At 61.5% G+C, this 22,575-nt stretch overlaps 1 protein-coding gene across 2 annotated transcripts; it reads left to right on the top strand.

Annotated features, from left to right (window-relative positions):
• Window positions 1-7,464: 7,464 nt before the first annotated feature.
• Window positions 7,465-21,741, top strand: SLC38A3 (solute carrier family 38 member 3). 2 transcript variants are annotated; one of them, XM_057407823.1, is made up of 16 exons: window positions 7,465-7,655; window positions 15,244-15,395; window positions 15,523-15,607; window positions 15,701-15,816; window positions 16,295-16,368; window positions 16,448-16,540; window positions 16,623-16,704; window positions 17,518-17,600; window positions 17,724-17,782; window positions 18,231-18,404; window positions 18,540-18,619; window positions 19,049-19,149; window positions 19,238-19,362; window positions 19,722-19,866; window positions 20,298-20,401; window positions 20,503-21,741. In XM_057407823.1, exons 2-16 carry the CDS (start codon window positions 15,286-15,288, stop codon window positions 20,605-20,607), a joined length of 1,536 nt encoding a protein of 511 aa, XP_057263806.1. In that variant the 5' UTR covers window positions 7,465-7,655; window positions 15,244-15,285; the 3' UTR covers window positions 20,608-21,741. The 2 variants fall into 2 exon arrangements, with proteins under 2 accessions (XP_057263806.1, XP_057263807.1); XM_057407824.1 differs by lacking the exon at window positions 7,465-7,655 and adding an exon at window positions 14,456-14,724.
• Window positions 21,742-22,575: the final 834 nt, after the last annotated feature.

Raw genomic sequence — 22,575 nt, 5'->3', positions numbered from 1 at the left:
AAGCCTGTCCTGGAGTGGGAATGCTGAGCTGCACCCATGCCTGCCCCAGGCTCCAGAAGGTTCACCACAGCTGAGCTGCCCGCTGTCAGGTAGCAAGGGTGAGGGAAGGGGCTCTGCTCTGAGGTGCCCACCAGCACAGGAGCTAACAGCCACCGATTTAGTAATAAAACCAAACAGAAATTTCCATCTGAAGGCAGAAAAATGTTTTCTGCTGCAATGGTGGCCAGGCACTGGCATGGCTGTCCCAGAGGCTGTGGAGACAGGCAAACCCAGCTGGGTCCAGAAAACCTGTGCCAGCTGAGCTGCTCCTGCCACAGACAGGGTGGGAGCAGGTCTCTGGGTGGCTGTGCTGAGATCCTGCTGCCTTCCATGAGAGCTGTGCCCCATGTGGGGCTGGGGGGGTCCAGAGCCAGGGATGCTGGTGACATCACAGAGCCCGTGTGGCTGCAGGCTGTGGTGTCCCGCAGCTGATGGGGTCTGGATGCCGGGCTCACCATGCCATGTCACATGGCACCTAGTGATGGTTTTGGGTGGTTGGTGGCCCTGTGGTGTAGGTGACTCCACCGGGGAGGTGCTGGTGGGCAGCATGGCCACCTCTTCTAATTGGAAAAGCCAAGAAGGTCTGGGCAGAGCAGGCTGTGTGCTGGGGTATAAGTGAGGAGAAGAAGCTTCTGGGGAAACACTGTCTTTTGGGGGGAAACGGGACTGGGGTCACACGAGTGTGATGGGGCCGTGGGTGCCTGGGAGCACAGTGAGGACGGGTGCAGGCCGAGGGCAGGAATGCCGCCGATTGCCGTCAGAGGGCTGTCGGGGTCCGCGCCGCCGCGCCGGGGCGGAGCTGAGCCGGGCCGGGGCGGGCGGGAGCTGAGGCCGTACCTGACGTGGAGCAGCGAGCGGAGCTGTAGGGCTGGTGCGGGGGGGCCGGTGCTGAGGCTCCCGCTCCCGTAACCGGGTGTTGCGGCAGGGCTGACACCGGGCTCCCCGTGCCCTCCCAGTCACCGGACGGCGGTGTCCCTGCGTGTGCGGAGCGCGGGGTCAGCCCCGCCTTGCCCGTCCCTTCAGCTGCGGGAGCCGGGAGGCGCTGGCCGATGGCGGGTGGACGGTCACTGCCGGCGGCAGCACGGGCAGCAGGCAGCGCTCTCGGCAGAGCTGGAGCTGCCGCCTGTGCCCTGGCGCCGCGCTTTGTGCTCCTTGAGGACAAGCCGGAGCTGCAGCGATGGGAGAGCGGCTGAATGGGTGCCACCACGATCACCGCTACCGCTGCTGGTGGTGCCATCCCCCATGCGCATCCTGGCCATCTTCTCCGTGCTTCCTGCAGCCAGCCGAGCCTGGTGCTGGTGACAGCCAACAAGGCCAGGGTGCTCAAGGCCGGGTTGAAAGGGGCTTTGAGCAGCCTGGTCTAGTGGAGGGTGTCGCTGCCCGTGGCAGGGGGTTGGAACTAGATGAGCTTTAAGGTCCCAAAGGCAGGGTGGGGGGTCCCAGAAGTGCTGTGGAGCAGGCGGTGGGGTGCTCTGTGTGGTGTGGGATGAAAGCAGAGCTGGACTCCAGGGGCGGTGTGGTGCCCTTCTGGCAGGGGAGCTCAGTGAAGGGGTCCAGCGGTGGATTTCCATGAAGTGCCATGCTTTCCCAATGGGGAAGGATTTCAGGGAATTGGGCTGCGTGGTGGCTGGGCAGTACTGGGGCATGTGCCTCTGGTGCACACTGGCTGCCTGCCACCAAGAGCTGGCCCACAGCCTCGGGGAACTGGCCCAGCCCCACAGCAAACAGCTCTGAACTGGGCAAGCCGACCCCTGTACTGGGCAAGGAGGGACTGCCCCCACCACCTTCCCTGCCACACTGGCTGCCTCGGCACAGCCCCTCCGCCAGCACAGTGGGTGCTTACTTCAACTCCTGCTCCCTCCTCCCCCCCTCAGCTCAGCACCCGCAGCCCCAGGCTCTTTCCCAGCTTGGGGCAGGAGCCCCCGCAGCCCCCAGGCTGTTTCCCAGCTGTGAGGTAGGTGGGTCAGTACCATTACCCCCTCCGGCAGCAGCAGGCAGGGCTGTGCTGCCAACTCTGTGTGGTGGCTGGGGTCCTGGGCATGGGAAAGCTGGGGGCTTCCGCACGCCTGGCTGCGTGCCGGTGGCGGCAGGAGCTGGCTGGGGCTGTTTTCCTCTGTTTGCTCGGCCATGAGGACGGCCAGCCATGCGGATCAAGGCCGGTGTCCCCAGCACAGCCAATTGTTGGCCAGCTCAGAGGGGAGGGAGAGGGGCAGTCGCCCCAGGGTTTTCCCAACCATGGAGGGGGCCATCATGCCGGCAATGCTCAGCCTGAAACAGTGCCAGGCTCAGCCCACCCAAGCGCAAGGTTGGGTGATGCTGGTGGGGACCAGGGCCACCCAGCGCTCCACAGCTGCCTCTGGTTGAAGTGGCCACCCCCGAAGTCCCACTGCTTCCACAGCTTGAAGTCCCTGGTGCTAGGGACATGGCAGCCTCCGTCCTGAGCACCGGCATGCCCTTTTGTGCTTCTCCCTCTGAATCCCTTTCACTGGTTGGCCACGGAAGAGCTTTTATCCCCTCTCCTCCTCGTGGCCGGCAGGACCCTGTGCTGCAGGCTGGTCCTGAGTCTGCCAGTCACCCCAGCAGGGGTGGGAGCCCAGCACAGCCCTGCTGGTGCCTTACGTGGGGAGCTGGAGCCGACTGCAGTTTTGCCTTGGCTGCATGAGCCCTATCTACTCCTCTGTCAGCCCCGGACCAGCCGCTGCCCCCAGGGAAAGGAGGGACACGGCTGTGGCCATATCTCCATTTTTGACCCAGTTATTTATATCTTGAAACAAGGATGCTACAGTCATCCGGGCCAAAAAGCATCCCTGGTGCTCCCCTGCTTTCCAGTCCACAGCTCCCCAGCCATCTGCCACCCCATCCAAATCCATGCTTGTGACAGCTTGCTAGGGAGTTTGGGGCTGAACTGGAGACCCCCCCTCCCTGGGTGCTATGTATCCCCCAGTGCTGCTCCATGACGGAGACCTTTCCCTGCTCTGCTAAACATTAACTACCTGCCCCAGCTGTGGCTTGGCCCTGGACCTGGCATAGAGGGGTTTAGCTGGGGGTCTGGATCTGAACTTGGCCCACGTGGGTTTTGGGGTATAGGGTAGCCCAGCCCTGCTGTCTTGCACTGCCTGTATTGCCCGTGCCTCCTCAGGGGCTCTGGGAGCTGCCTGGGCTTCCTCCCATCCCTGGAGAGCCTAGGCAGCTGCAGTGTGGGATGACAAGTTCTCCGTGTGATGGAGAATCCTGGGACCTGGGAGCTGATGGAGGGCAGCTCAGTGCTCAGAGAGTCTCAGGACCTGGGAACATGAGAGCATTCCCTGTGGGCTGACAGGTCTCTGGGTCCCCCAGCAGAACGGGGCCATCACTGTCCCAAGGAATAGCTGCCAGAGCATCCCTTTGGCAGCTGGTACCGGGCACCTCTTTGCCTGCTGAGGGAAAAAACTGCCGGCCCCACACCTGGCTTTCTAGTGGGACATGGGAGCAGCACAGCCCAGCAACTGGGGACACTGGGGCAAGCAGTCAAGACTCAGAGGCACTGGCCAGGAGCAGGGCAGTAGGTGCCGGAGATTTCAGGACCATCACGGGCACTTAGGCTTGTTTGTCTTAAAAGGCATTTAAGTTGCATTTAAAAGCAGCAAAGTCCTTACTACGTCCTTGCTTAGTTGCCTTAAAGGCATTTAAGCCCTTGTCAAGCCCACGGAAGCAAACCTGGCCCAGTGGGGCTATGGGTGCTGCCAGTGGGAACAGCAGGGACATGGTTGACCTGGGTGGCAAAGATGAGCAGGCTGCTGCCAGCACCTCCAGAGGTGACAGGGGAGACAGTCGTATGCCAAAAGGAACAATTTGTCCCCATCTACTAGGCCTCAGGGCATCCTCTTGTCCTCAAGCATTTCCAAGCATCCTTGTGCTTGGTGGCTGGAAGCTGGAGGAGCCCATGTTGGATCGGCATCGCAGCAGGGTCTGCAGGATTTGAGGGTCCCCAAACCCCCCTCCAAACACCATAGTGCTACGGGGAGAAGCAGCAGGGTTACCCTAGGGCTTGTCCTCAGATCCTTGGTTCCTGGTGTGGTGTTTGGCAGGAAAGTGATTGAGCACAGAGATAACCCACCCTGCAAGTCTGCTGAGCAGTGCTTTGCTTCTGGCTTCTGTAAAATAAATTGGTTTCGAGGTTCCAGGAACAAATGAAGGAGAAAACCCCACTCTCCTGATGTGCAGGATCATTGAGTGCTCTCTGGCGAGTTATAATTGCAGATCATGTTTTGAAATCGCATTAACCAATTAGCCCTTGTTGTTGTTGTGCTCTGCCACATGACAGCATGTGCTGTGAGCGAGGCAGCCGTCAAGGGCGATGAAGGGGCCATGAGCTGCCCCCAGCAGCTCTGGGCCCAGGGACGATGCTGCTAGCACTGGGCGGTTCTCTGGAGGGGGTGACTGGGGGAGGAAGGGTCCTGTCCTGGGCATGGCCTCAGGCAGGCTGCACCCCAGAGTCCCCCCAACCCATGCCACCAGTGCAGACATCCCTGTCCTGTTACCAGCATTCCCAGCTCGTTTTGTGCCTCACTCTCTGGTGATGGGGCTAGGGTGCAGCGATCTCAGAGCCCCTGCTGGGTGGGTGCTGGGGCTGTGCCTGTGAGATGCCTGGTGCCAGGAGCCAGTGGCATCCACTGGCATGTTCCTGGCAAGGACAAGTTCCAAGAGGTTTCTTGCTCAAGAGGCCACAGTAGTGGCGGGGGCAACAGAGCTGCTGCTTGGGCTGCAGATCTGACTATTACCTCCACCATATCTTCCTGCCATCTCCCATCTAGGCTCTGGGAACAGCAAGCTTCAGCAGGCAGCAGGCACAGGCTGGAAACCAAGTGTGACAAGGAGAGCATGGCCCATGTGCATGGCACCCACTCCTTCCTGCTGGGTCCTGTCCGGCCTCATCCTGTGCCAGGATGCTCTTGAGGCTGCGGGGCTTTATAGGCTCACATTAACCCCTTGGATCTCTGAGCGTAGCTTAAGGATAAAAAGTGGTGCATCTTTTGGCTGTGGGTTGGTGAGAGGCAAACCACATGGGCTGGGCTGCGGGCAAGGGCTGTGGCATGGCACAGCCAGCATGGTGCTCAGCTCCCCACCATCCGTGAAGCAGTCTACTGCTGGTGGGATGTGCTGTGCTCCACCAAGCTGCGCTCCCCTGAAGGCTCCTCACATCCGGGAATCTGGCATCAAACTTTCCAGCTGGCCGGAGAAAACCGCAGGGCTGCAGTTTCACAATCTGCTGGAGACCAAGCGTGGGCCTGACACCAGCAGCGTCCGAAACTGCCCTGGGCTGTCCTGGGGAAACACCATCATCCCTGGGACCTGGGGGGCCGAGGGGATGGTCTTACCCTACACCTCTCCCAGTCAGCCCCTGGTTGTGGAGAGGGGAGCCAGCTCCCTGCTGCATGGCCAGCCCAGCTGCATGGGGATGGAGCCACCGTTTGCAGGGTACAAGGAGTCTCTGGGACAAGCTCTGAGAGGTTTGGGGATGTCTTTGCTCTCTCTTCCTCGTCTCCTTCTCACTGCTTTGGTTGTCCACAAAGCTTCAGCTGGGTATGAAGGGGATGGTGTGGGCATCTCCTCTGCCCAGCTGAAAAGGGGGACGCAATGGAGAGGGGTGTCATACACTGGGCAAGAGCAGGGATGACAGAAAGGGGGGCATGGCTTCATTTGTGCCAGCAGGAGAAGCAGGGTGGCATGTGGAGTCTGGGAAGGAGCAAACAGGCTCTGAATTGCTGCCCTCTCCCTGGCTCCCAGCATGACCATCCCATCAGCAGGCATTGCACCCTGTGCTATGGAGCCATTCTGCCCATCCCTGTCCCCAGCCTCCTATGCCATGTTTGCTTACAGGGCGGCAGCTCTTGGCCTCCTTTTACAACCCTAATGAGGCATGTTGCCACCCGTCCCCAGGACATCAGGATGTCTCCGCACCAGTGCCACGTGGCAGGTGCTGCCTCCATCAGAGCAGGGGAAGGGTTAAGCAGATGGCTTGAGCCCAGCCGTGCCTGTGGACCTGGCTGCCTCCAGTCCCTCGTCATGCCAGCCAGTGCTGGTTCAGCACTTACGCACACTGCTGTTATTAGAAATTATTTAATGGATGTTTCCAGCCACAGGCGAGTGGCGGTCACAGGAGCTGTGGGACTGCTGGGAGGGCAGAGCTGTCTCTGAGTATTTAACACCCCACCATGGTTGGGTGTGAGGTGCTGAGGCTGCCGGTGGCGTAAGGAGAGGTTTTCCTCCTGCCAGCCTGATGGCAACGCTCACTGCAAGCTGCCAGAGTCGTTTCCATCCCAGGCCTCTCAGGCTTCACAAGGATTTATGGAAGATATGCATAACACAAATAAAGCCTCCCAGCAACGTGCAGAGCCAGTGTGCAGCCGTGGTACAGGGCTCATTGCTCTGCATGGAGGTGGAAACATCAAACCTCAGCCTCTCTGCAGTGTGGACCCCAAAGGCTTTCAAGTGAAGTGAAAGCCAGGCAGGGCAGAGGAGCAGGAGGTGGTTGGGGGTGACAGTCCTCAGGAAGGGGCAAGGAATGTGTGGGGACACAGCTGATGGCTGGTCAGGAGCTTCTGGCTTTCCCTGCAGTACATGGGATGCTCTTGGGAGAACAAATTTCCTCTTTGGGGCACATTCATGGGGACAGATCCAAAAATTGTGCCTCTGTGAAAGAAGAGGTGTTTCAACTCGAGTGGGGAGGTCTGATGGAGACTGAAGGAGGAGACTGGACTGTGCTCTTTACTCTGGGTCACATTAGGGTGATCCCACATGGACTGAGTGCTCTCAGGGTTCTGAGATGCAGTGGTGGACAGTGCAGGAGCGCAGGCATCCTGAGCAAAGCAATCAGCTAGGTCAGTTTAGCATGGGAGCAGCTTGACCTTCCCAGGCCAGGGAGAGACTCTGCCTGTGGGTTGTGCTGGTGAAGATCTTCCCTGGCTGCTGAGTGACTCTGTCCCTACCTAAGAGGGGAGAAAACTCGGCAACCGCACTCAATATGTGCTGGATTTACCCCTTCAGGTCAGATTAGAGCAACTGCTACAGTCCTGTTGCTTTGAGAGCTGGCTGCTGGCCTCTGGCAGCAGCCCCCAGTGCTGTGGGTGATGATTTCTGCTGGGGTGTCAATACCTTGTGGTGTGGTGATGCCCAATGGGGTGGTGATGCCTGGTGAGGCACCAGTGGGCTGGGGATGCTCGCTTGGGTACCAATGCCCAGTGCAACACTGATGGCCACTGCACTGTGATTCCCAGTGGGATTGATGCACGGTGGGAGAGATGCCCGGTGTGTACCCTGCCCGGAGAGGCACCAGTGCCTGGAGGAGCGGTGATAGCCGACGGGGAGGCGGGCGAGGCGGAGCCCGTGCGCAGCCAGTGCCGGGTTCAGCCCCCCCCCCCCCGCGGGCCGTCCCTCCCAGGCGCTGCCCCTGACACTGCCCGGCGGAGCGGAGATTGGGAGCCGCCGCTCTGGGGGCGGGCCCGGCTCCGGTTTAATCTCCGGCTCCGCCGGGATTACGGCTGCAGGATAGTCTTTAATCTGCGGCACCGCGGGGCCGGATACCGGGGGCTACTCGCCCCAGCCCGCAGAAGAGGCACCACCGGAGAGGAGGGCAGGTGAGTCCCATCCCATTCTCCCCAGCTGCGCTCACTCCCGTGCTTTTTGCCTTCTGCCCCCCGCACCTCATCCTATCCCCCCCACCCCATCTCCCTTCGTCCCCCGCCCTGCCCAGCTCTCCTCCCTCAGCCTGGCGCTCCTCGCAGCCCTCTGCTCCTCCTTGTCCCGGAGCCAGACGGGTCCTACCCTGCTGGGGAAGGCTCCGGCAGCGCTGGCAGGTTGCAGTGCCCGGGGCGTTTTGCTTTGCTTTTCTCCTGCCACTTCTCTTTCCAGGAGCTGAAACCCTCCCGCGAGTGGGTAACAAATTCTGCGAGGGCAGAGGGAAGGCAGAGCTCTAACTCGCTGCCTTTGCACCTAACGCCCAGGCACAGCTCTTGTCCGCAGAATGGTGCCGGGGGGGGGGGGGGGGGGGTGTGCTGTTTCAGCATTGCTGCCTTCTTTGCTGATACTGATAATACCACCAGCCCCCAAATACCCCTTTCTTTCCTTCTTTTTTTTTTAACTATTTTAATTTTTAATCGCCCTTGGGAATAACGTGTGTTTCTGAAGGCTGGGAGCAGTGACGGACGGGATCGGATGTCAGGGTGCCAGGCTGAGGAGCAGGGGCACTGGCAGGGAGAGCAGAGTGGTGTCTGCTGCCTCGGGAGCTTCTGGGGCTTGGCGGAGCCGTGCATGCCGTGCTTCCCGGAGCGGGTATTTATAGAGCCGGGACAGCCGTGTAGAAAGCCAGGAGGCACATCACATTCCCAGCAGCCACGCGTGTCCCACGGCAGTCAGCACTGTGTCCCGCTCTGCTGGAGCGGCTTGGAAAAGTCCTGCTGGAGAGAAACTTTCTCCAAGGGGAAACTGAGGCGTGCTGGACTGCTGCTGGCCTCTGGGTCCTTATGCTGGAGCTGGCTGTGTGGTGGCAAGGGCGAGCTCCCGGCAGGTAGGATGGAGGGAGGCAGAGCCCGGCTGGCAGTGGAGGGCATGGCTGCGCCAAGCTACCACGGAGCAGACAGGGAATTTTCCACTGGTGTTTGGATCAGGCCCAAGTTGAGCCGTTAGACCTGCCTGGTCCCTGCTGCCGGCCACTGGCATATGTTTGCTCCCTGGCTTCGTGGGGGAACCCCCCAAAAAGCCCTCCATCCCTGCGACACTGCCCTATTCCCAGGGACCGAGTGCTGAAGTGCCCTGACTCCGGTGGCCAGGAATGTTGGGGTAGTGGAACACCGCGGCCCCCCTGGGGGGGAATAGGGGGTACCAGCACCATGGGGGAGCCTGGCGGAGGCGCAGAGCCTCACAGCACCCAGCCGCGCTGCAGCTGTAATCACATGCCAGGGCCGCAGCCACGGCAAACAAACAGGCAGCGGCAGAGCCTATTTTCCTTGGCGCATGGAGATGGGGGGATGGAGAGGGATCCCACAGGCTCCTTTGGACAAGCAGCCCTTGAGAAAACACAGGCGGGTTGGGGACAGGACGAGCCCCTCATCTCCTCATTCCTCCTCACAGCGTGGGTCTCGACCCCTGCATGCTAACCTGGCTGCTGACGCAGGTTTGGGGCTGGCTGGGTCCTCCATGCCAGCGGGGGGACAGACAGCCTTGTCCTGCTCTCCGTGAGCCAAGGAGCAGATGTCAGGCTGGTAGGGTGGCCCCATGGCAAGAGTGGCAGGGCTGTGGGCATTGGTAGTCCCACGGGGCTTGGGCAGGCTGTGGCCCCCGGTTGGGATGGGTGCTATGCCCGGGTGGCAGGGACACAGCTGTGGCTGAGGCTGATCCCTCCTGGTGTCCCCACTGCTGCCTGCTTGGACTTTTTGCCATCAACCCCTCAGTGTCATCCTGCCAAAGCCAGGTGTATTTTAGGGAGTGGGAACTCCAAGAAGGCATCTTGCTTCCCCGGTGAAATGTGTCTCCAGAAGTGTGATAGAAAACCTAATATTTTTCCAGCTGTTACCTGCCCACCAGTCCCTGCATTGCCACCATCAGTGTCACCATCTTTCTGGGGTGGCCTGAGCTTCTGACCGGCAGTGCGTTCGCTTTAATCTGAAAGCAAAATCCAGTATCTAGCCACGAGCCATCTGAGACGCTTTGGGATCGAGCTTCCATCTCACCCAGCATCTCCTAGAGCCATGCTGGGTGCCAGGGGCCTTGTGTTTTGTCAGCCCTGTTGCCATCCCTGTTCCCACACAGCTGGCCACCTCTGCTGCCTGACCTTGTCCCACTCAGGCTCAACCCCTTCCCTCCATGCTGGGTTGCATCAGCAGCTCCTTAGGCTGTCCCAGTGCTGGGCACGGCTCCCCTCACCTGGCCTTGATTGCCCTTGCCTGGCCTCAGTTTCCCCACCTCTCTTCCCAGATCATCTTGGTACTGGTGCTTGGATGTGGGAGTACCTAGGGTGATGGTGGTGGTTGGTAGCTGTGCTGCAGCCCCTTGTTCTTCCCGTGGCCCCGTCCTGGGGTGTCTGGGTGGCAGGGGATTGCTGTGGCTGAGCTGCTCTGTGATGTTTGGCTCTGTCACCCCCTTTCCTGCGATGCCTTTCCCCTCCCTGGTGTACCCCAGTCCGTGGCACGTCCATTGCTGGGGCTCGTGGCCAAGAAACAGCCCAGCCACTGGCACACTCTGCCTGCGGGCAAGTCCACAGGCATGGGCAGAGCCATCCCTGAGGATATGGGTGCTGCTTGTGTTCTTCAAGGGAAGACCCCAGGTGGGCACTGCTTCCCACATGGTGCAGAGGGGACAGCCTGGAGCTGCCAGGGCAGGTGCTGGTGGCACTGCGGCTCTGCCAGGCAGGACAGTGGCTTCAAGAGACACTTACTCCTTGCCACTGCCAGTTCTGCTCTGGACAGAGACTGGTGGCATCACCTAGCCAGAGGCTGAGCCATGGTGTGAAATCTGGGGCTGAAAGCCCAGGTCAGGTCACCCAAGGGCTAGGTGAGCCCAGGAGTGGTGCCACACTGCCCAGCTCATACTGGGACCACCAGTGGGGCTGACTGACACGGCTGTCTGATGGGGCAAGGCAGTGAAGGTCTCTGGTGGGGATATCTCAAGGGGATCTCCAGCAGGTTTCTTTAGGGAGGGTCTACAGTGGGGCTACCCAGAGGGGCTCTCCAGCTGTGCACTGGGCAGGTTGTCTCCAATCATCCCTCCACACAGCTGCTGATGTTCTCTTACATGGGGGTACACTCCAGAACCTTCACCCCAAAGGTGAGGTGCCCGTTTGTGGCCCTGGGCAGCTGGATTTGCCTTTCTGGGTGCCCGCTGCTGCAGGGGTAGGTGGGATGATGGCACTGCCTTCGCTTGTCTGGGAGGTGGAGGGGAGAAGTGGTGTAGGTTTAAAAACAGGGTTGGGGTGCTAATTTTAGGAAGACAGGTCAGGGGGAAAGCCACGTCTGTGTGTGCTCGGGGGGGAGGGCAGGCTGTACTCCTGCAGTGTTCAGCTGACTCTGCTCTCAGCACCTGGCCTCTCATGGCCACCCCCTGGGGCTTCTCTTTTGAGGGGCAAGGGGAGGTGAGGGGGGTCCCCACTGTGTGTGCCTGCTCTGCTGAGACCAGGCTCCCTGCAGAGGTGATGCCCAGGGACTGCTGAGGTTTGAGCTGTTGTCCCAGCTCTGCCTGCACACCCCTGTGTCCACAGCAGTGCCGGTGGCTGATGAGGGACCTGAGGCTGGGGTCACTTCGTGCCCAGCAGCAGTTTAGGGGGCTGATTAAGGACCTCAAGATAGGGGTCACCCCATCTCCAGTAGCAGTCCAGGGGGCTGACCAGTGACCCCAGCCTGGGAGCCACCCCATTCTGAGCAGCGGTGCCAGGGGTAATCCCAGGGCGGGGTGCTAGTGGCAGTGGAGGGACACACTGGCACCCCTGCCCACTTGCCCATACTGCCCATCTCTGTGGAAGGGCCCTCTCACCAGCGCAGCCTCAGGGAATGTGAGACCTCTGTGTGCCCAGACGCACTGAAACCTGAAGAGGCACCTGGGCAGGCGGGCATGGGTGGGGGGGCCTTGCTGCTGGCCCCCTGGCACACACTGGTGAGTACCCAGTGGGGTACCTGTCTGTGAGCACGCAGGCGGCAGTAGCAGCAGGCTTGGTGCTAAAGCCGGATTACCACCAGGAATAGTCCCACGGTCCGGCTGGGCGGATTAGCTGGGATTCATCTGCAGAGGGAGAGGAGATGGGGAGGGCATCTCTGCCCTGTGGGGGTCCCTGGCCTGGGGGAGCACCCACACGCTGTCAGGGAGATCTGGCACCTTCGTTCCCACAGGTGAGAGCAGCAGGTGCCCATGGATGGGTGTCACAGGCTGCAGGGACATGATGGGTCATCACACCCCGGGGCTGGCACCATGTGGTGCAGGCAGGGCTGGCAGGCAGTGGCTGCCAGTCCCCATGTGTGCCGTACTCCCATCGGCACAGTGTGCTCTGGTGGGACTGTGCCATACCAAGGACTGATCGGGATAACCAGTGCAGCGTGAGAGCCAGGCTTTGCCGGGCTGTTTCCTCTTTACCACGCTGAGGGTGCAAGCGACCCCCTCCCTCCGGCGTGTTCTGCTGGCATTGCCGACAGAGCACCCCCTGCCCCTGGCTGTGCCTTGCTCCCCGATGGGATTTTTTGCCTTTTAAATGAAGTCTGGATGGAAGCGAGGTGTCAGGCAGAGGGATGCGGTCCCCTCCAGGACCGGATCCCCCACAATGGTGCCTCGGCCACCTGGGAGGGCTGGCGGGGGACCGGCATAAACCCAGGGCTGCTGGCTGCCAGGCAGGGACTCGGGAGCCCTGCGGCCCCGCACACGTGTCCCCGTCCCGGCAAGAGGGGACAGGCATCTGTGCTGGCCAGGGCACGGCGTGCGAGACCAAAGGCAGCCTCCCCCCGGCGCGCAGACGTGGCTGGCGGGAAGGGTACGTGCCGCCCCACGCATACGGCTCGGCGTTCCCCGCGGGGGGGTTCGGGATGGCACCGGGGCCCGGCTCGGGATGCCTGCCGTGCCGGGAGGTGGGTGCGTGGGTGGTGGCCTCTGTGTCACTGAAGAGTGGGACAGCAGGAGCAGCCCGCAGGAGAGCCTGGCATGGGTAGAGAGAGGTGGGAGGTCTGACAGCAGCGGGGCTGCCACGGTCCTGTCACCCGGCGGTGTCAGGAAAGCAAAATGTATCTGGCTCAGCACCCAAGGGACATGGCCCCGGGTGCCACAGTGGAGGGATTCTGAGCACATGGACACGTCTGTGCCCATGCCATCAGGGTGGGTGATCTGTGGTGGTCAGGAGTGGGCTGGCCAAGGGTCCAGCGAGGACGGCAGCATCCCATCTGTGTGGTGGCATGGCAGCCCTGCGGTGGGCTGGGGCTCTCGGGGCTGGCCCGCCGTGGGAAGATATCCCTGGGGAGATGCTCCATTACCAGAGTAGAGGGGAATTGGGTATACAGGGAAAGGGGTGAGTCCTCTGCCCTGGGGACCCACTGCACCGCCCAGGGCCATCCACTGCTCCACGTATTTGCTGTTCTGCCCACCTTATCGCAAGGCAAACAGCGTCAGGCAGGGCACGCTCTGCCCGATCGAAGCGTCTCCTGTTACTCCCCTTTCATCTTCCCACCTTCCCCGGCCGCTGATGACGGGAGAGACCCTGGCCGAGGAGCAAAGGCCAGGGCTGGTCATGGAGGTGGCAGCGAGTGGTGCCGGGGCTGTGCCAGGGCTGCCGAGCGAGAGGAAGCGTCTGGGTGGCAGCGCTAAGCGCGGCGCATGCAGAATGAGCCCGGCCGTGCCGCTTGCTATTCCGAGAGGCGTTCGGGGGAAGAAGCTGGTATTTCCTGAGCCGCCCGGCGAGGTGTAATTATAACCTGGGAGAAGAAAGGGGCTGCAGAGGAGAGCGCCCAGCCTGCCCGGCGCCCGCGGGGGAGAGGGCAGGGAGCGGGAAGCTCCTGCCCACCGCCCATGGGAAGCAGCAGAGCCCTGCCCGCGGCACTCGGGGAAGGGGGTGGTGGTGGTGGGCTGTGGAAGTGATGGAGCACTGGGGATCCGGCGGCCCCCCTCAAGCGCGGCACCGGGAGTGACCGGTTCGGCGGTGCCTGCCCGCGGCAGTGGGAAGGCGCAGCGTTAACGGCGGCGTTTAGACGTGCTGGCAGCCTTGTTCGTGCCTGGATCCGGCCCAAGCGGAGGCCTAGCAGAGGGGATAAATCATCCCAGTGCCTGCCCTGCGCTTCTCTCTCTTCCCCTGTAGAGCCGAGCCTCCCTGCTCTGGTCCCCACTGGCTTGTGCCCTGCCTCTGTTTCCCCACCAGTCTGGGTGCCTCAAGCAGGATGGCCCGACCGTGTACCCCTCATCCCAGGCCAGCATTAGGGGCTCAGCCCTCCAGCAGTGCCAGCATCCGGCGTGTGGCCTGGGATGACCCTGCCAGGTCTGCTTGGTGGCCTGGATAGGCAGGGACAGTCAAGGCAGCAGCTCTGGAGCCTGGAGGTGCTGGCACCCACACCCTGCTGTCACATTCTTCCTCTGCGTGACAGCGGGACTGCTGTCCCTGGAGTCTCCCTGCCCCAGAAGTGCCACGGGAGAGCACATTTTGTCCCTAGGTCCACCAATCCCCTGGGAGAGTAAAGATAGGCACGTCCCCATCTGCTCACCCCATGGGGACCCCAGCCACTGGTGTGACAGGGCAGCAGCATCCTCCAGGAGTTGGGGTCCACGCAGCATCCTGGCCAGCCCTCACCTTGGATAGGTGGCATCATCCCTTGGCCGGACATGGCCCCAAAGTGGCGTTCCCCCCCAGCATGCAGGACAGAACCCCAGCCCCTCAAGCCGGCGGGGGGTGGCGGGGACCCTGCTCCTGCTGCCAGCCTGCCCCAGAAAGCCACCCTGTGCCGTTTCCTAGTGGGGCGTGGAGGGCCAGGGCTCGCACAGAGGCAGCTTTGTGCGGCGTGCCAAGGCATCCCGCTCTCGGCAGCCCGGCCTCCTTCTCCTGCCAAGGAGCTGTCTCACAGCCCTGTGCTCTTTCCTGCTCCGTTTGTCCAGCCCTGACATGCCCCTGAGCCCCTGTCTTGGCAGCCCAGCCACACCAGCCAGGGTGGTGGGACATGGGTGAGACCTTCACGGCAGTGCCACAGGCTTCATGTAAGGACGGTATCTGGGGTGTCCATCAGCTCCACTCTCCATCCCCATCTGCCCCCAGAACGCCCCTGCTCGCCTGTTGGAACCCATCTGCAGGAGGGTAAACTGAGGCACGGAGCTGAGCGCTGCAGGCAGGGGATGGAGATAGGCAGGCACTGTGGATGGAGGCTCTGGGCTGGGCTGGTGTTGTGCTATGGGAAAGGGAGCAGGGTGTCCCTGAGGGTGGGCTTCAGGATGGCTGTGTGGGGGGGGTGGATGCACCGGGGGGCCCTTGTAGGACTGTTGGAGAGGGAGTGAGCCCTGTGGGGTGACGTGTGCTGAGGGGGCAGAGGGCAGAAGGCCAGCTGTGGTGCTGGCTGACTGGGTAGCCTTGTCATCCCCGTGCCTGTCCCTGCAGTGCCACCAGCGCTGGTGCTGAGCCCAACACTAGCATCCCCTGTGGATGCAGGACTTGTGGGCCCTCAGGCCAGCCTCTCCAGTGCTCCTGCTTAGGGCTGGACCCCTCTTGCCCGACTCTTGCAGAGCCCAAGGAGAGCCCGCAGTGAGCCCAGCCATCTCTCTGCCATGGATGCCACGGACGTGCCCCTCCAGGCTGAGATGGTGGAGCTGGTACCCAACGGGAAGCACACAGCCGCACTCACCACCTCCACCATGGCCTCACTGGCAGGTGACAGGTAGGGGCCCCAAGAGAAGTTGGGGTGCCAGAGGTTGGGTTGCTCCGTGCCCTTGCAATGCCAGCTGGCACTGCCCAGGCTTTGGGTGGGACATGGTGGCCCCAACTCTGCTCTCTCTGGCGGCCAGGTTTGAGGAGAACCAGACTGGCACAGCAGAGATGGAGGAGTTCCTGCCCCACGGCGCTGAGAAGAAGCAGACGCACTTCACTGATGTAAGTATTGGCACAGGCACCATGGTAGTGGTGGTATAGGGGTAGCTCCTGGTGTGACTATTTTGTCCCCTCCTTATTGGCTCTTGTGCACAGTTCGAAGGGAAGACATCTTTTGGGATGTCTGTCTTCAACCTGAGCAACGCCATCATGGGCAGCGGCATCCTGGGACTGGCCTATGCCATGGCCAACACTGGCATCATCCTCTTCCTGTGAGTGCTGCGCACCCGTGGGGGCTTGGGGAGGATCTGGGTGTTGGGGGCTCTTCCTCAGTGGGTGCCAGAGGTGCAGGTGAGAAAGGTGTGTGGTGACGCAGGGACCAACATCCTGCTGCCTGAGCAATGCCCATCCCTGGCATGAGCCTGTCTGCCCCTGCCAGGCACTGTGCCCCACTGAGGAGGAGGAGGATGATGATGGAGGCTTGACTCCCTTAATACAGGACCAGATTGCCACATTTGGCACAAAGGATATGGGTGCTGGCTCCTTTTGGGCATGCGGACAGGCACCCACAGGGCTGGGGATGGGGCTGTGAGCACGCTGTGGATCATCCACCCTGTGAGCACCCAGCCAGTGCCAAGGAGAGGGGCTGGGTGGCCTGCCGGGGCAGCAGAGCCCCCATGCGGGCTTTACTCCGTGGCTGGGCCCAAGCCCTGTGCTGTGACCCACTGGTGACGGAACTGTCTTCCACAGCTTCCTCCTGACGGCGGTGGCCCTGCTCTCCAGCTACTCCATCCACCTGCTGCTCAAGTCCTCAGGCATTGTGGGTGAGTGCCAGGTCCATGGGAGAGCCGTGCCAGGGGGTTCCTTCCTGACCCTCACCCGGCACCTCTCCCCATCCCGCAGGCATCCGCGCCTATGAGCAGCTGGGATACCGAGCCTTCGGCACACCGGGGAAACTGGCTGCGGCCATCGCCATCACACTGCAGAACATTGGAGGTGAGGCTGGGGCTGGCAGGGCTGGGAGCAGGGATTGGCACTGGAGCACATTGGTGCAGCACGACCTTGCTCTGCCCTGCAGCCATGTCCAGCTACCTGTACATCGTCAAATCCGAAGTGCCTCTCGTCATCCAGACCTTCCTCAATCTGGAGGAGAAGACCACGTGAGCACCTCCTTCCCGTGCTGCCTGTGCCTTCCCCAGGCAGGCACTGGGGCTTCAGCTCCAGCTGTGCAGCCCATGGCAGGGATTTACTGACATTAAGCCACTACTATTTTTGATAACCGTCAGTGATGAATAAGCCCTTGGGTGGGATTAAACTGAGCTGAACTTCCAATCCCTGCTCCTCACATCCCCTTGGGATCAGGCTTTCCTCCTTGAGCAGAACATGGGGCTGCTGCAGGGTAGGGAGTGGGAGGTCTTGATTGGGAATGGGTCCCCCCACCCTATGCCTGCATCCCCATCTGGCAGCATGGGGGCTGAGAGCTGGGCAGAGCTGCCATGGAGACCTCCACGAATCCAGGACTGGGCATCCCAGCCACACTTGATCCTGGCTGCTCTGGGGTGCTTGACCAGGGCTGGGCAGGGGTCATGCCCATGGTGTTGAGGACTAGGCTGAGCCCCCCTTGCAGATGCTGGTGCCCTGGGCTGCACATGGGAAAACATGTGCTGAGAGCAGCAGTCCTCAGCCTACCCACAGCAGCTCTAGCCCTTGGGGATGCACCACTTTGCAGGTAGGCAGGACCCCAGCTCAAGAGTCCCCAGGGATGCTGGCCCCAGTGGTCCCAGGGATGCCATCTCAGGGGTCCCTGGGGATGCTTGCACAGCCGGGATGCTAGTGGATCCCTCAAGCGATGTCAATGTCCCTGGGCTGCCGGCTCAAGCATCCCCACGTGTGGCAGACAGCCCCCCTGTATGTCTGCCTGTGCCTCACGTGCCCCGGCAGAGTGCAGCAGTGAACAGGCCCTCTGCTTCCAGGGACTGGTATATGAATGGGAATTATCTGGTGATCCTGGTTTCCCTCACCATTATCCTGCCTCTGGCCCTCATGAAGCAGCTGGGTAAGTCGGTGGTGCTCCCTGCACCACCAGCATCTGGCACGCCGGTGCTCCGATGGGGTGACCGTGCCAGCCTGGGGTGATGAGTCCTACCCATACCCACCGGCTGCTCTTCTCCCTCCCCAGGCTACCTTGGCTACGCCAGTGGCTTCTCGCTCAGCTGCATGGTGTTCTTCCTCATCTCGGTGAGCACCTGCTGGCACTTGCTGGTGACTCCAGATGCTGAGCACCCTTGTGCTGTGGTGCGTGGCTCTGCTGCCACATGGCCAGGCTGTATGCCGTGGTGACAGTGGGGACATTGGGTGCTCCGGGCTGTGGAGATGTGGTGGTGGTGCTGTCATGCTGCTGGGTTATTTTTGGCTGAAGGAGCCAAACACTGTGGAAAGGGGACAGAAGAGGGTGCCGGGGGGGAATGGTTCATGTGGACCCTCCACGTGCTGCTGCCCTGCTGTGCCCCACTGTGCCTAATGTCCACACTCACAGGTGCAGGCTGGGGTCCAGCATTGCCATGGGGCACTGCTGGCAAAGGGTGCCCCATGGAGGGGTCACTGTAGGGGCACCCTTCCTCTGGGTGCAGTGCCAGGAGGGCTGTGGTGCTGGGTGCTGACCATCCCCATGTCCTCCCAACCCCAGGTCATCTACAAGAAGTTCCAGATCCCCTGCCCACTCCCTGAACAGGAAGGGAACCTCACACGCAGCCTCAACTCCACCTCTGTCAGCACCAGCGACTACCAGAATGGCTACACTGTCCTCCAGGCCCCTGAGCAGGGCACCTGCACCCCCAGCTTCTTCACCCTGAACTCCCAGGTAGGGACCTGGGATGCACCCCTGGGGTTCTGTGTGAGCCCCCACCCTGTTCACCCCATGAAGGCTGGTGGTCTGGTGGTGGTGGCGGCACCCACCAGCTTGGCCTCAATGCCCAGCAGCCCTCCTCTCATGCAGACAGCATACACCATCCCCATCATGGCTTTTGCATTCGTCTGCCACCCTGAGGTCCTGCCCATCTACACTGAGCTGAAGAAGTGAGTCCTGGGTGGGGGCACCTACAGGGGGGGGTGAGCTTCATCAAAGGCAGTGCCATCTGGTGTGGGACCTGTGCAGGGGCATCATGGGGAGGTGGGTGATATGACTCTGCTTGGGTGGTGGGTGATAGGATCTGGGATGTCCCAGGAGATGTGTGATGCAACCCGGGCTGAATGGCTGGTTGATGGTGGGTCGTATCACCCCTGGGAGGTGGGTGATACGGCTCAGGATGGGTGGTGGATGCCTGGGTGGTCTGACGCACCACACAGCCCAGGAAGGGGAACACAGCTCCTCCCCACACAGCCCCCATGCACCCCATGCTGGTGCTCCAGCATCACTCCTCCCTGCTGGGTGGTTGCTCAGTGCCGGTGGGTGCTGTGCAGTGGGATGGGCTGCAGGGGCTGTGCTGAGCTCACTATTTCCTGCAGTCCCTCCAAGAAGAAGATGCAGTGCATCTCCAACATCTCCATCACGGTCATGTACCTCATGTACTTCTTGGCTGCGCTCTTTGGCTACCTCACATTCTATGGTGAGGACTTGGGATGGGGACAGGGGTCCTGGTCGCACGCCGGTACCGGGCGGTGGCGCTGCCGGTGCTCATCCGCTGCTTCCCGCAGACCGGGTGGAGTCGGAGCTGCTGCATACCTACAACAGGGTGGACCCTTTCGATGTGCTCGTCCTGTGTGTGCGGGTCGCCGTGCTGACAGCTGTCACCCTGACCGTCCCCATCGTCCTCTTCCCTGTGAGTGGACCTGTGGGCACTGCAACCCTGCCTGCCACAGGGCTTCGACACCAGGCTTTGAGAGGGGAAACTGAGCCAGCAATGGGGCTGGGACCTGGAGACAGGGATTGGTGGGGCTGCAGGGATTGGGAATGGGACCTGCTGGGTGTCAGGGACAGGGCTGGAAAGAGGTGATGGGGACCAGTGGGGCATCAAGGTCAGAGCTGAGACAGGTGAAAGGATGTTGGGGACTGGCAGGATTGTGGAGACAGGGCTGGAGCAGGGGAAACAGTGACAGGGACCGGCAGGATTGTGGGGACAGGGGATGGGATGGGCCCTGGCTCCAAGGATGAAATGTGACCCTCTGTCCCTGTCTCCAGGTGCGCCGGGCCATCCAGCAGATGCTGTTCCAAGGGAAGGACTTCAGCTGGATCCGCCATGTCACCATTGCTGTGGTTCTGCTGACCTTCATCAACCTCTTGGTCATCTTTGCTCCCTCCATCCTTGGCATCTTTGGCATGATCGGTGTGTGGCCCCCTTTGGTGCTGGGTGTTATGGGCAGCACAACAGCCCCTGCCTGGTGCTCAGCTTTGCCTGACCTCCCTGTGCCTTGGTTTCCCCTTTTCAACGTGCCAGGACAAAGGGGCATGTGGGATGTCTCCCAGCCCCATCCCTGTCCCAACAGGCAGGTTTCTGTGATGCAGTGCTGGCTGTTTGCCGCGCTGCTGGCAAGCACTTGCTCTTCCTCTGGGTGTTCCCCTTGAACCCCCAATCCAGGCTCCCCCTGCTTAGCACCCAGCTCAGTGCCAAGGCCCTTGCTGTGTGGGGACAGTGCCAGGACACAGCGTCCCTGGGTTCCTGGAAAGCTTTGCCAGGGCTGGGGTTGGCAGGGGGGAAGGGACCTGCCTGACATCCAGGCTGGCAGGGCTGAGCTGCTCCGTCCCTGTCTGCTCCAGGTGCCACCTCTGCTCCCTGCCTCATCTTCATCTTCCCTGCCATCTTCTACATCCGCATCATGCCCAAGGACAAGGAGCCACTGCGCTCCACCCCCAAAATCTTGGTAAGCATAGGGGGACAGGACAGGAATGGGGAGAGGGATGGAGTCCTGTGCTGGGGATGCTGTCACCCTGACTGTCCCTGACTGCTTCCCTGTCCCCACAGGCTGCCTGCTTTGCCCTCCTCGGAGTGCTCTTCATGATCATGAGCTTGAGCTTCATCATCATTGACTGGGCTACGGGAGGGGGGAAGAGTGGTGGCAGCCACTAGTCAGCACTGGGTGCCCAAACCAACCCCTCCCACCCCACCGGTGCCCCAAGAACAGCCAGCCCTGGGCTCAGCCCCGTGCCACGGCCCCCTGGGCTGCCCCAGGGACCTTCTGCCATTGCTTCCCATCACCCGTGGTGGTGGTGAGGGGGCATGAGCCATGGCAGGCACGGGGATCCCCTGACCTATGCTCAAGATGGGGCAGCGAGCGTGGGGCAGGTGCTGTGCCCCCCTCCCTGTTCCAGCAGGTCCCCTCCCTGCTCCACACCTCAGTTTTCCCATCTGTAAAATGGGAATAACACTGCCCTACCTCACCAGGATCTGGCTGTCCAGTGGTGCTCGGGTCTGCGCACCTAGAGCCACCAGCAGCAGGTACTGCCAGGGGTGTGGGGACAGGGGGCACTTACCTGGCCCCCCAGACAGCATCCAGAGCCCTGATGAACAGTGTCCGTGGGGAGCTGGAGCCTGTACCCAAGGCACACATCCTCTCCTGGTCCCCAGAGAGATGCCACCCTACTCCCCCTGCATCATGGGGGCACCCTGGTCCCTGTGGGCAGTGTGGCCCTGCCGCTGTGGCTGACGGTACCAGCCTGCTGCTCTTGAGCCTGCTGGGGACACGGTTGGCTCCCAGTACCCGCGGATGGGACCCCAGTGATCCCCAGGCCATGCATGGGGACCAGCAGCATCGCTCTGGGGAGGTGGCATGCTGGCAGGGGACTGGCCCCACCAAGGGGCGCAGGTTGGGGGATGCTGGGGGCAACTGTCATTATGGGCCAGCCTGGGGGCTCCAGAGCCATCTCTGTCTGTGTGCCCAGATGCCAGGGTGATGGGCACCCACGCAACCCAAGCTGGCCCTGCTCGCCTTGCACCTAGGCCCAGCACCCGGGCGCACACAGCCCTCTCCTGTCCGCCCATCCATCCACGTGTACATGCCGCTGGGACACCCCACGTCATGCCAAAACCTGGAGGGTGGCTCTCCCACTCCCTGTCTCCCTTCCCAGGGTGGGAGGCTGCCCAGCAGGGTGGACAGTGTGGGGCAGGAGGGGCTGTCCCACAGTGAAGTACATAAAAGATGTATTTTTTTTACTGGGGTGGTGGAGGCTGGGATGCTTTTTATAAATACTGTATATAAGAGTAGATCTTTTTTAACGTGTTGTGTCGCTCTGGGTAGCTCTGTATAATGTACATATATATACATATATATATATATGGGACGGGGAGAGACTGTGAGGGGCATCACTGTGGACCCTCACAGTTGCCTTGGGGCTGTCAGCTACAGCGCGACCCTGTCGTCTGCCCCCAGCCCGGCTGCTCCATGCTGGGGGGTGACGCTATTAAATTATCCATGGGGAATGCCCGTGCTGGCGGGAGGCTGGCCCGAGCAGCTCTGGCAGCAAGAATAAAGATGTGAACGTGCTCAGGTCTCAGGCGTCACTGGGGCGGGCGAGGGGCTGGCACCCAGCACCCAGCATCCCGGGACAGCATGGACATACAGACACGCACAGGTGCATGGATGTACATGGGGGCAGCATGGACATGGAAGCATCTACGTGCATGCCCAGACGTATGGCAGGACAGCCCCGACATACAGACTGCCCCAGGGGCAGCCCCAAACCCCTCAGCCTCTCCCATGGCCCTCTGTGGATTGGGGGTGACCCCCCTCCCATCCCTCATTCAGGCCCTCTACCCCCTGCCTGCAGGCACAGGGCTCTGCTCCAGGCCTGGGCACAGCTCCAGCTCATTAGCAAAGCCTTATTAGCACCGCAGCCTGCTCCCACGGGAACAGCCCTGCTCCCCCCACGCCAGGCCCATGGGTGCTGCCCCATGAACCCCACTGCTGGGCTGTATGTGACAGTGCTGCACCCCTTCCCCTGGCACAGTGGCTTCTCAGCTACAGCATCGCTCACTGCCCCTACCCCACCTGCTGGGTGAGGAGGGGCTGGGAGTCTCAGGATTTGCCACGGAGCTGGT

Source organism: Pezoporus wallicus, unplaced genomic scaffold (assembly GCF_028554395.1).
Source record: "Pezoporus wallicus isolate ANWC-B61680 ecotype Strahan unplaced genomic scaffold, APGP_CSIRO_Pwel_v1 contig_3568, whole genome shotgun sequence".
In the NCBI taxonomy this organism is placed as follows: domain Eukaryota; kingdom Metazoa; phylum Chordata; class Aves; order Psittaciformes; family Psittacidae; genus Pezoporus; species Pezoporus wallicus.
This window is presented reverse-complemented; position numbering and strand designations above follow the sequence as displayed.

Bases quoted from the DNA above. Each gene is read 5' to 3' on its own strand.
- SLC38A3 (XM_057407823.1), top strand. From the start codon at position 15,286: ATGGATGCCACGGACGTGCCCCTCCAGGCTGAGATGGTGGAGCTGGTA. The intron at 19,363-19,721 runs GTGAGTGGACCT...CCCTGTCTCCAG, and splicing joins TCCCCATCGTCCTCTTCCCT to GTGCGCCGGGCCATCCAGCA. The intron at 20,402-20,502 runs GTAAGCATAGGG...CTGTCCCCACAG, and splicing joins GCTCCACCCCCAAAATCTTG to GCTGCCTGCTTTGCCCTCCT.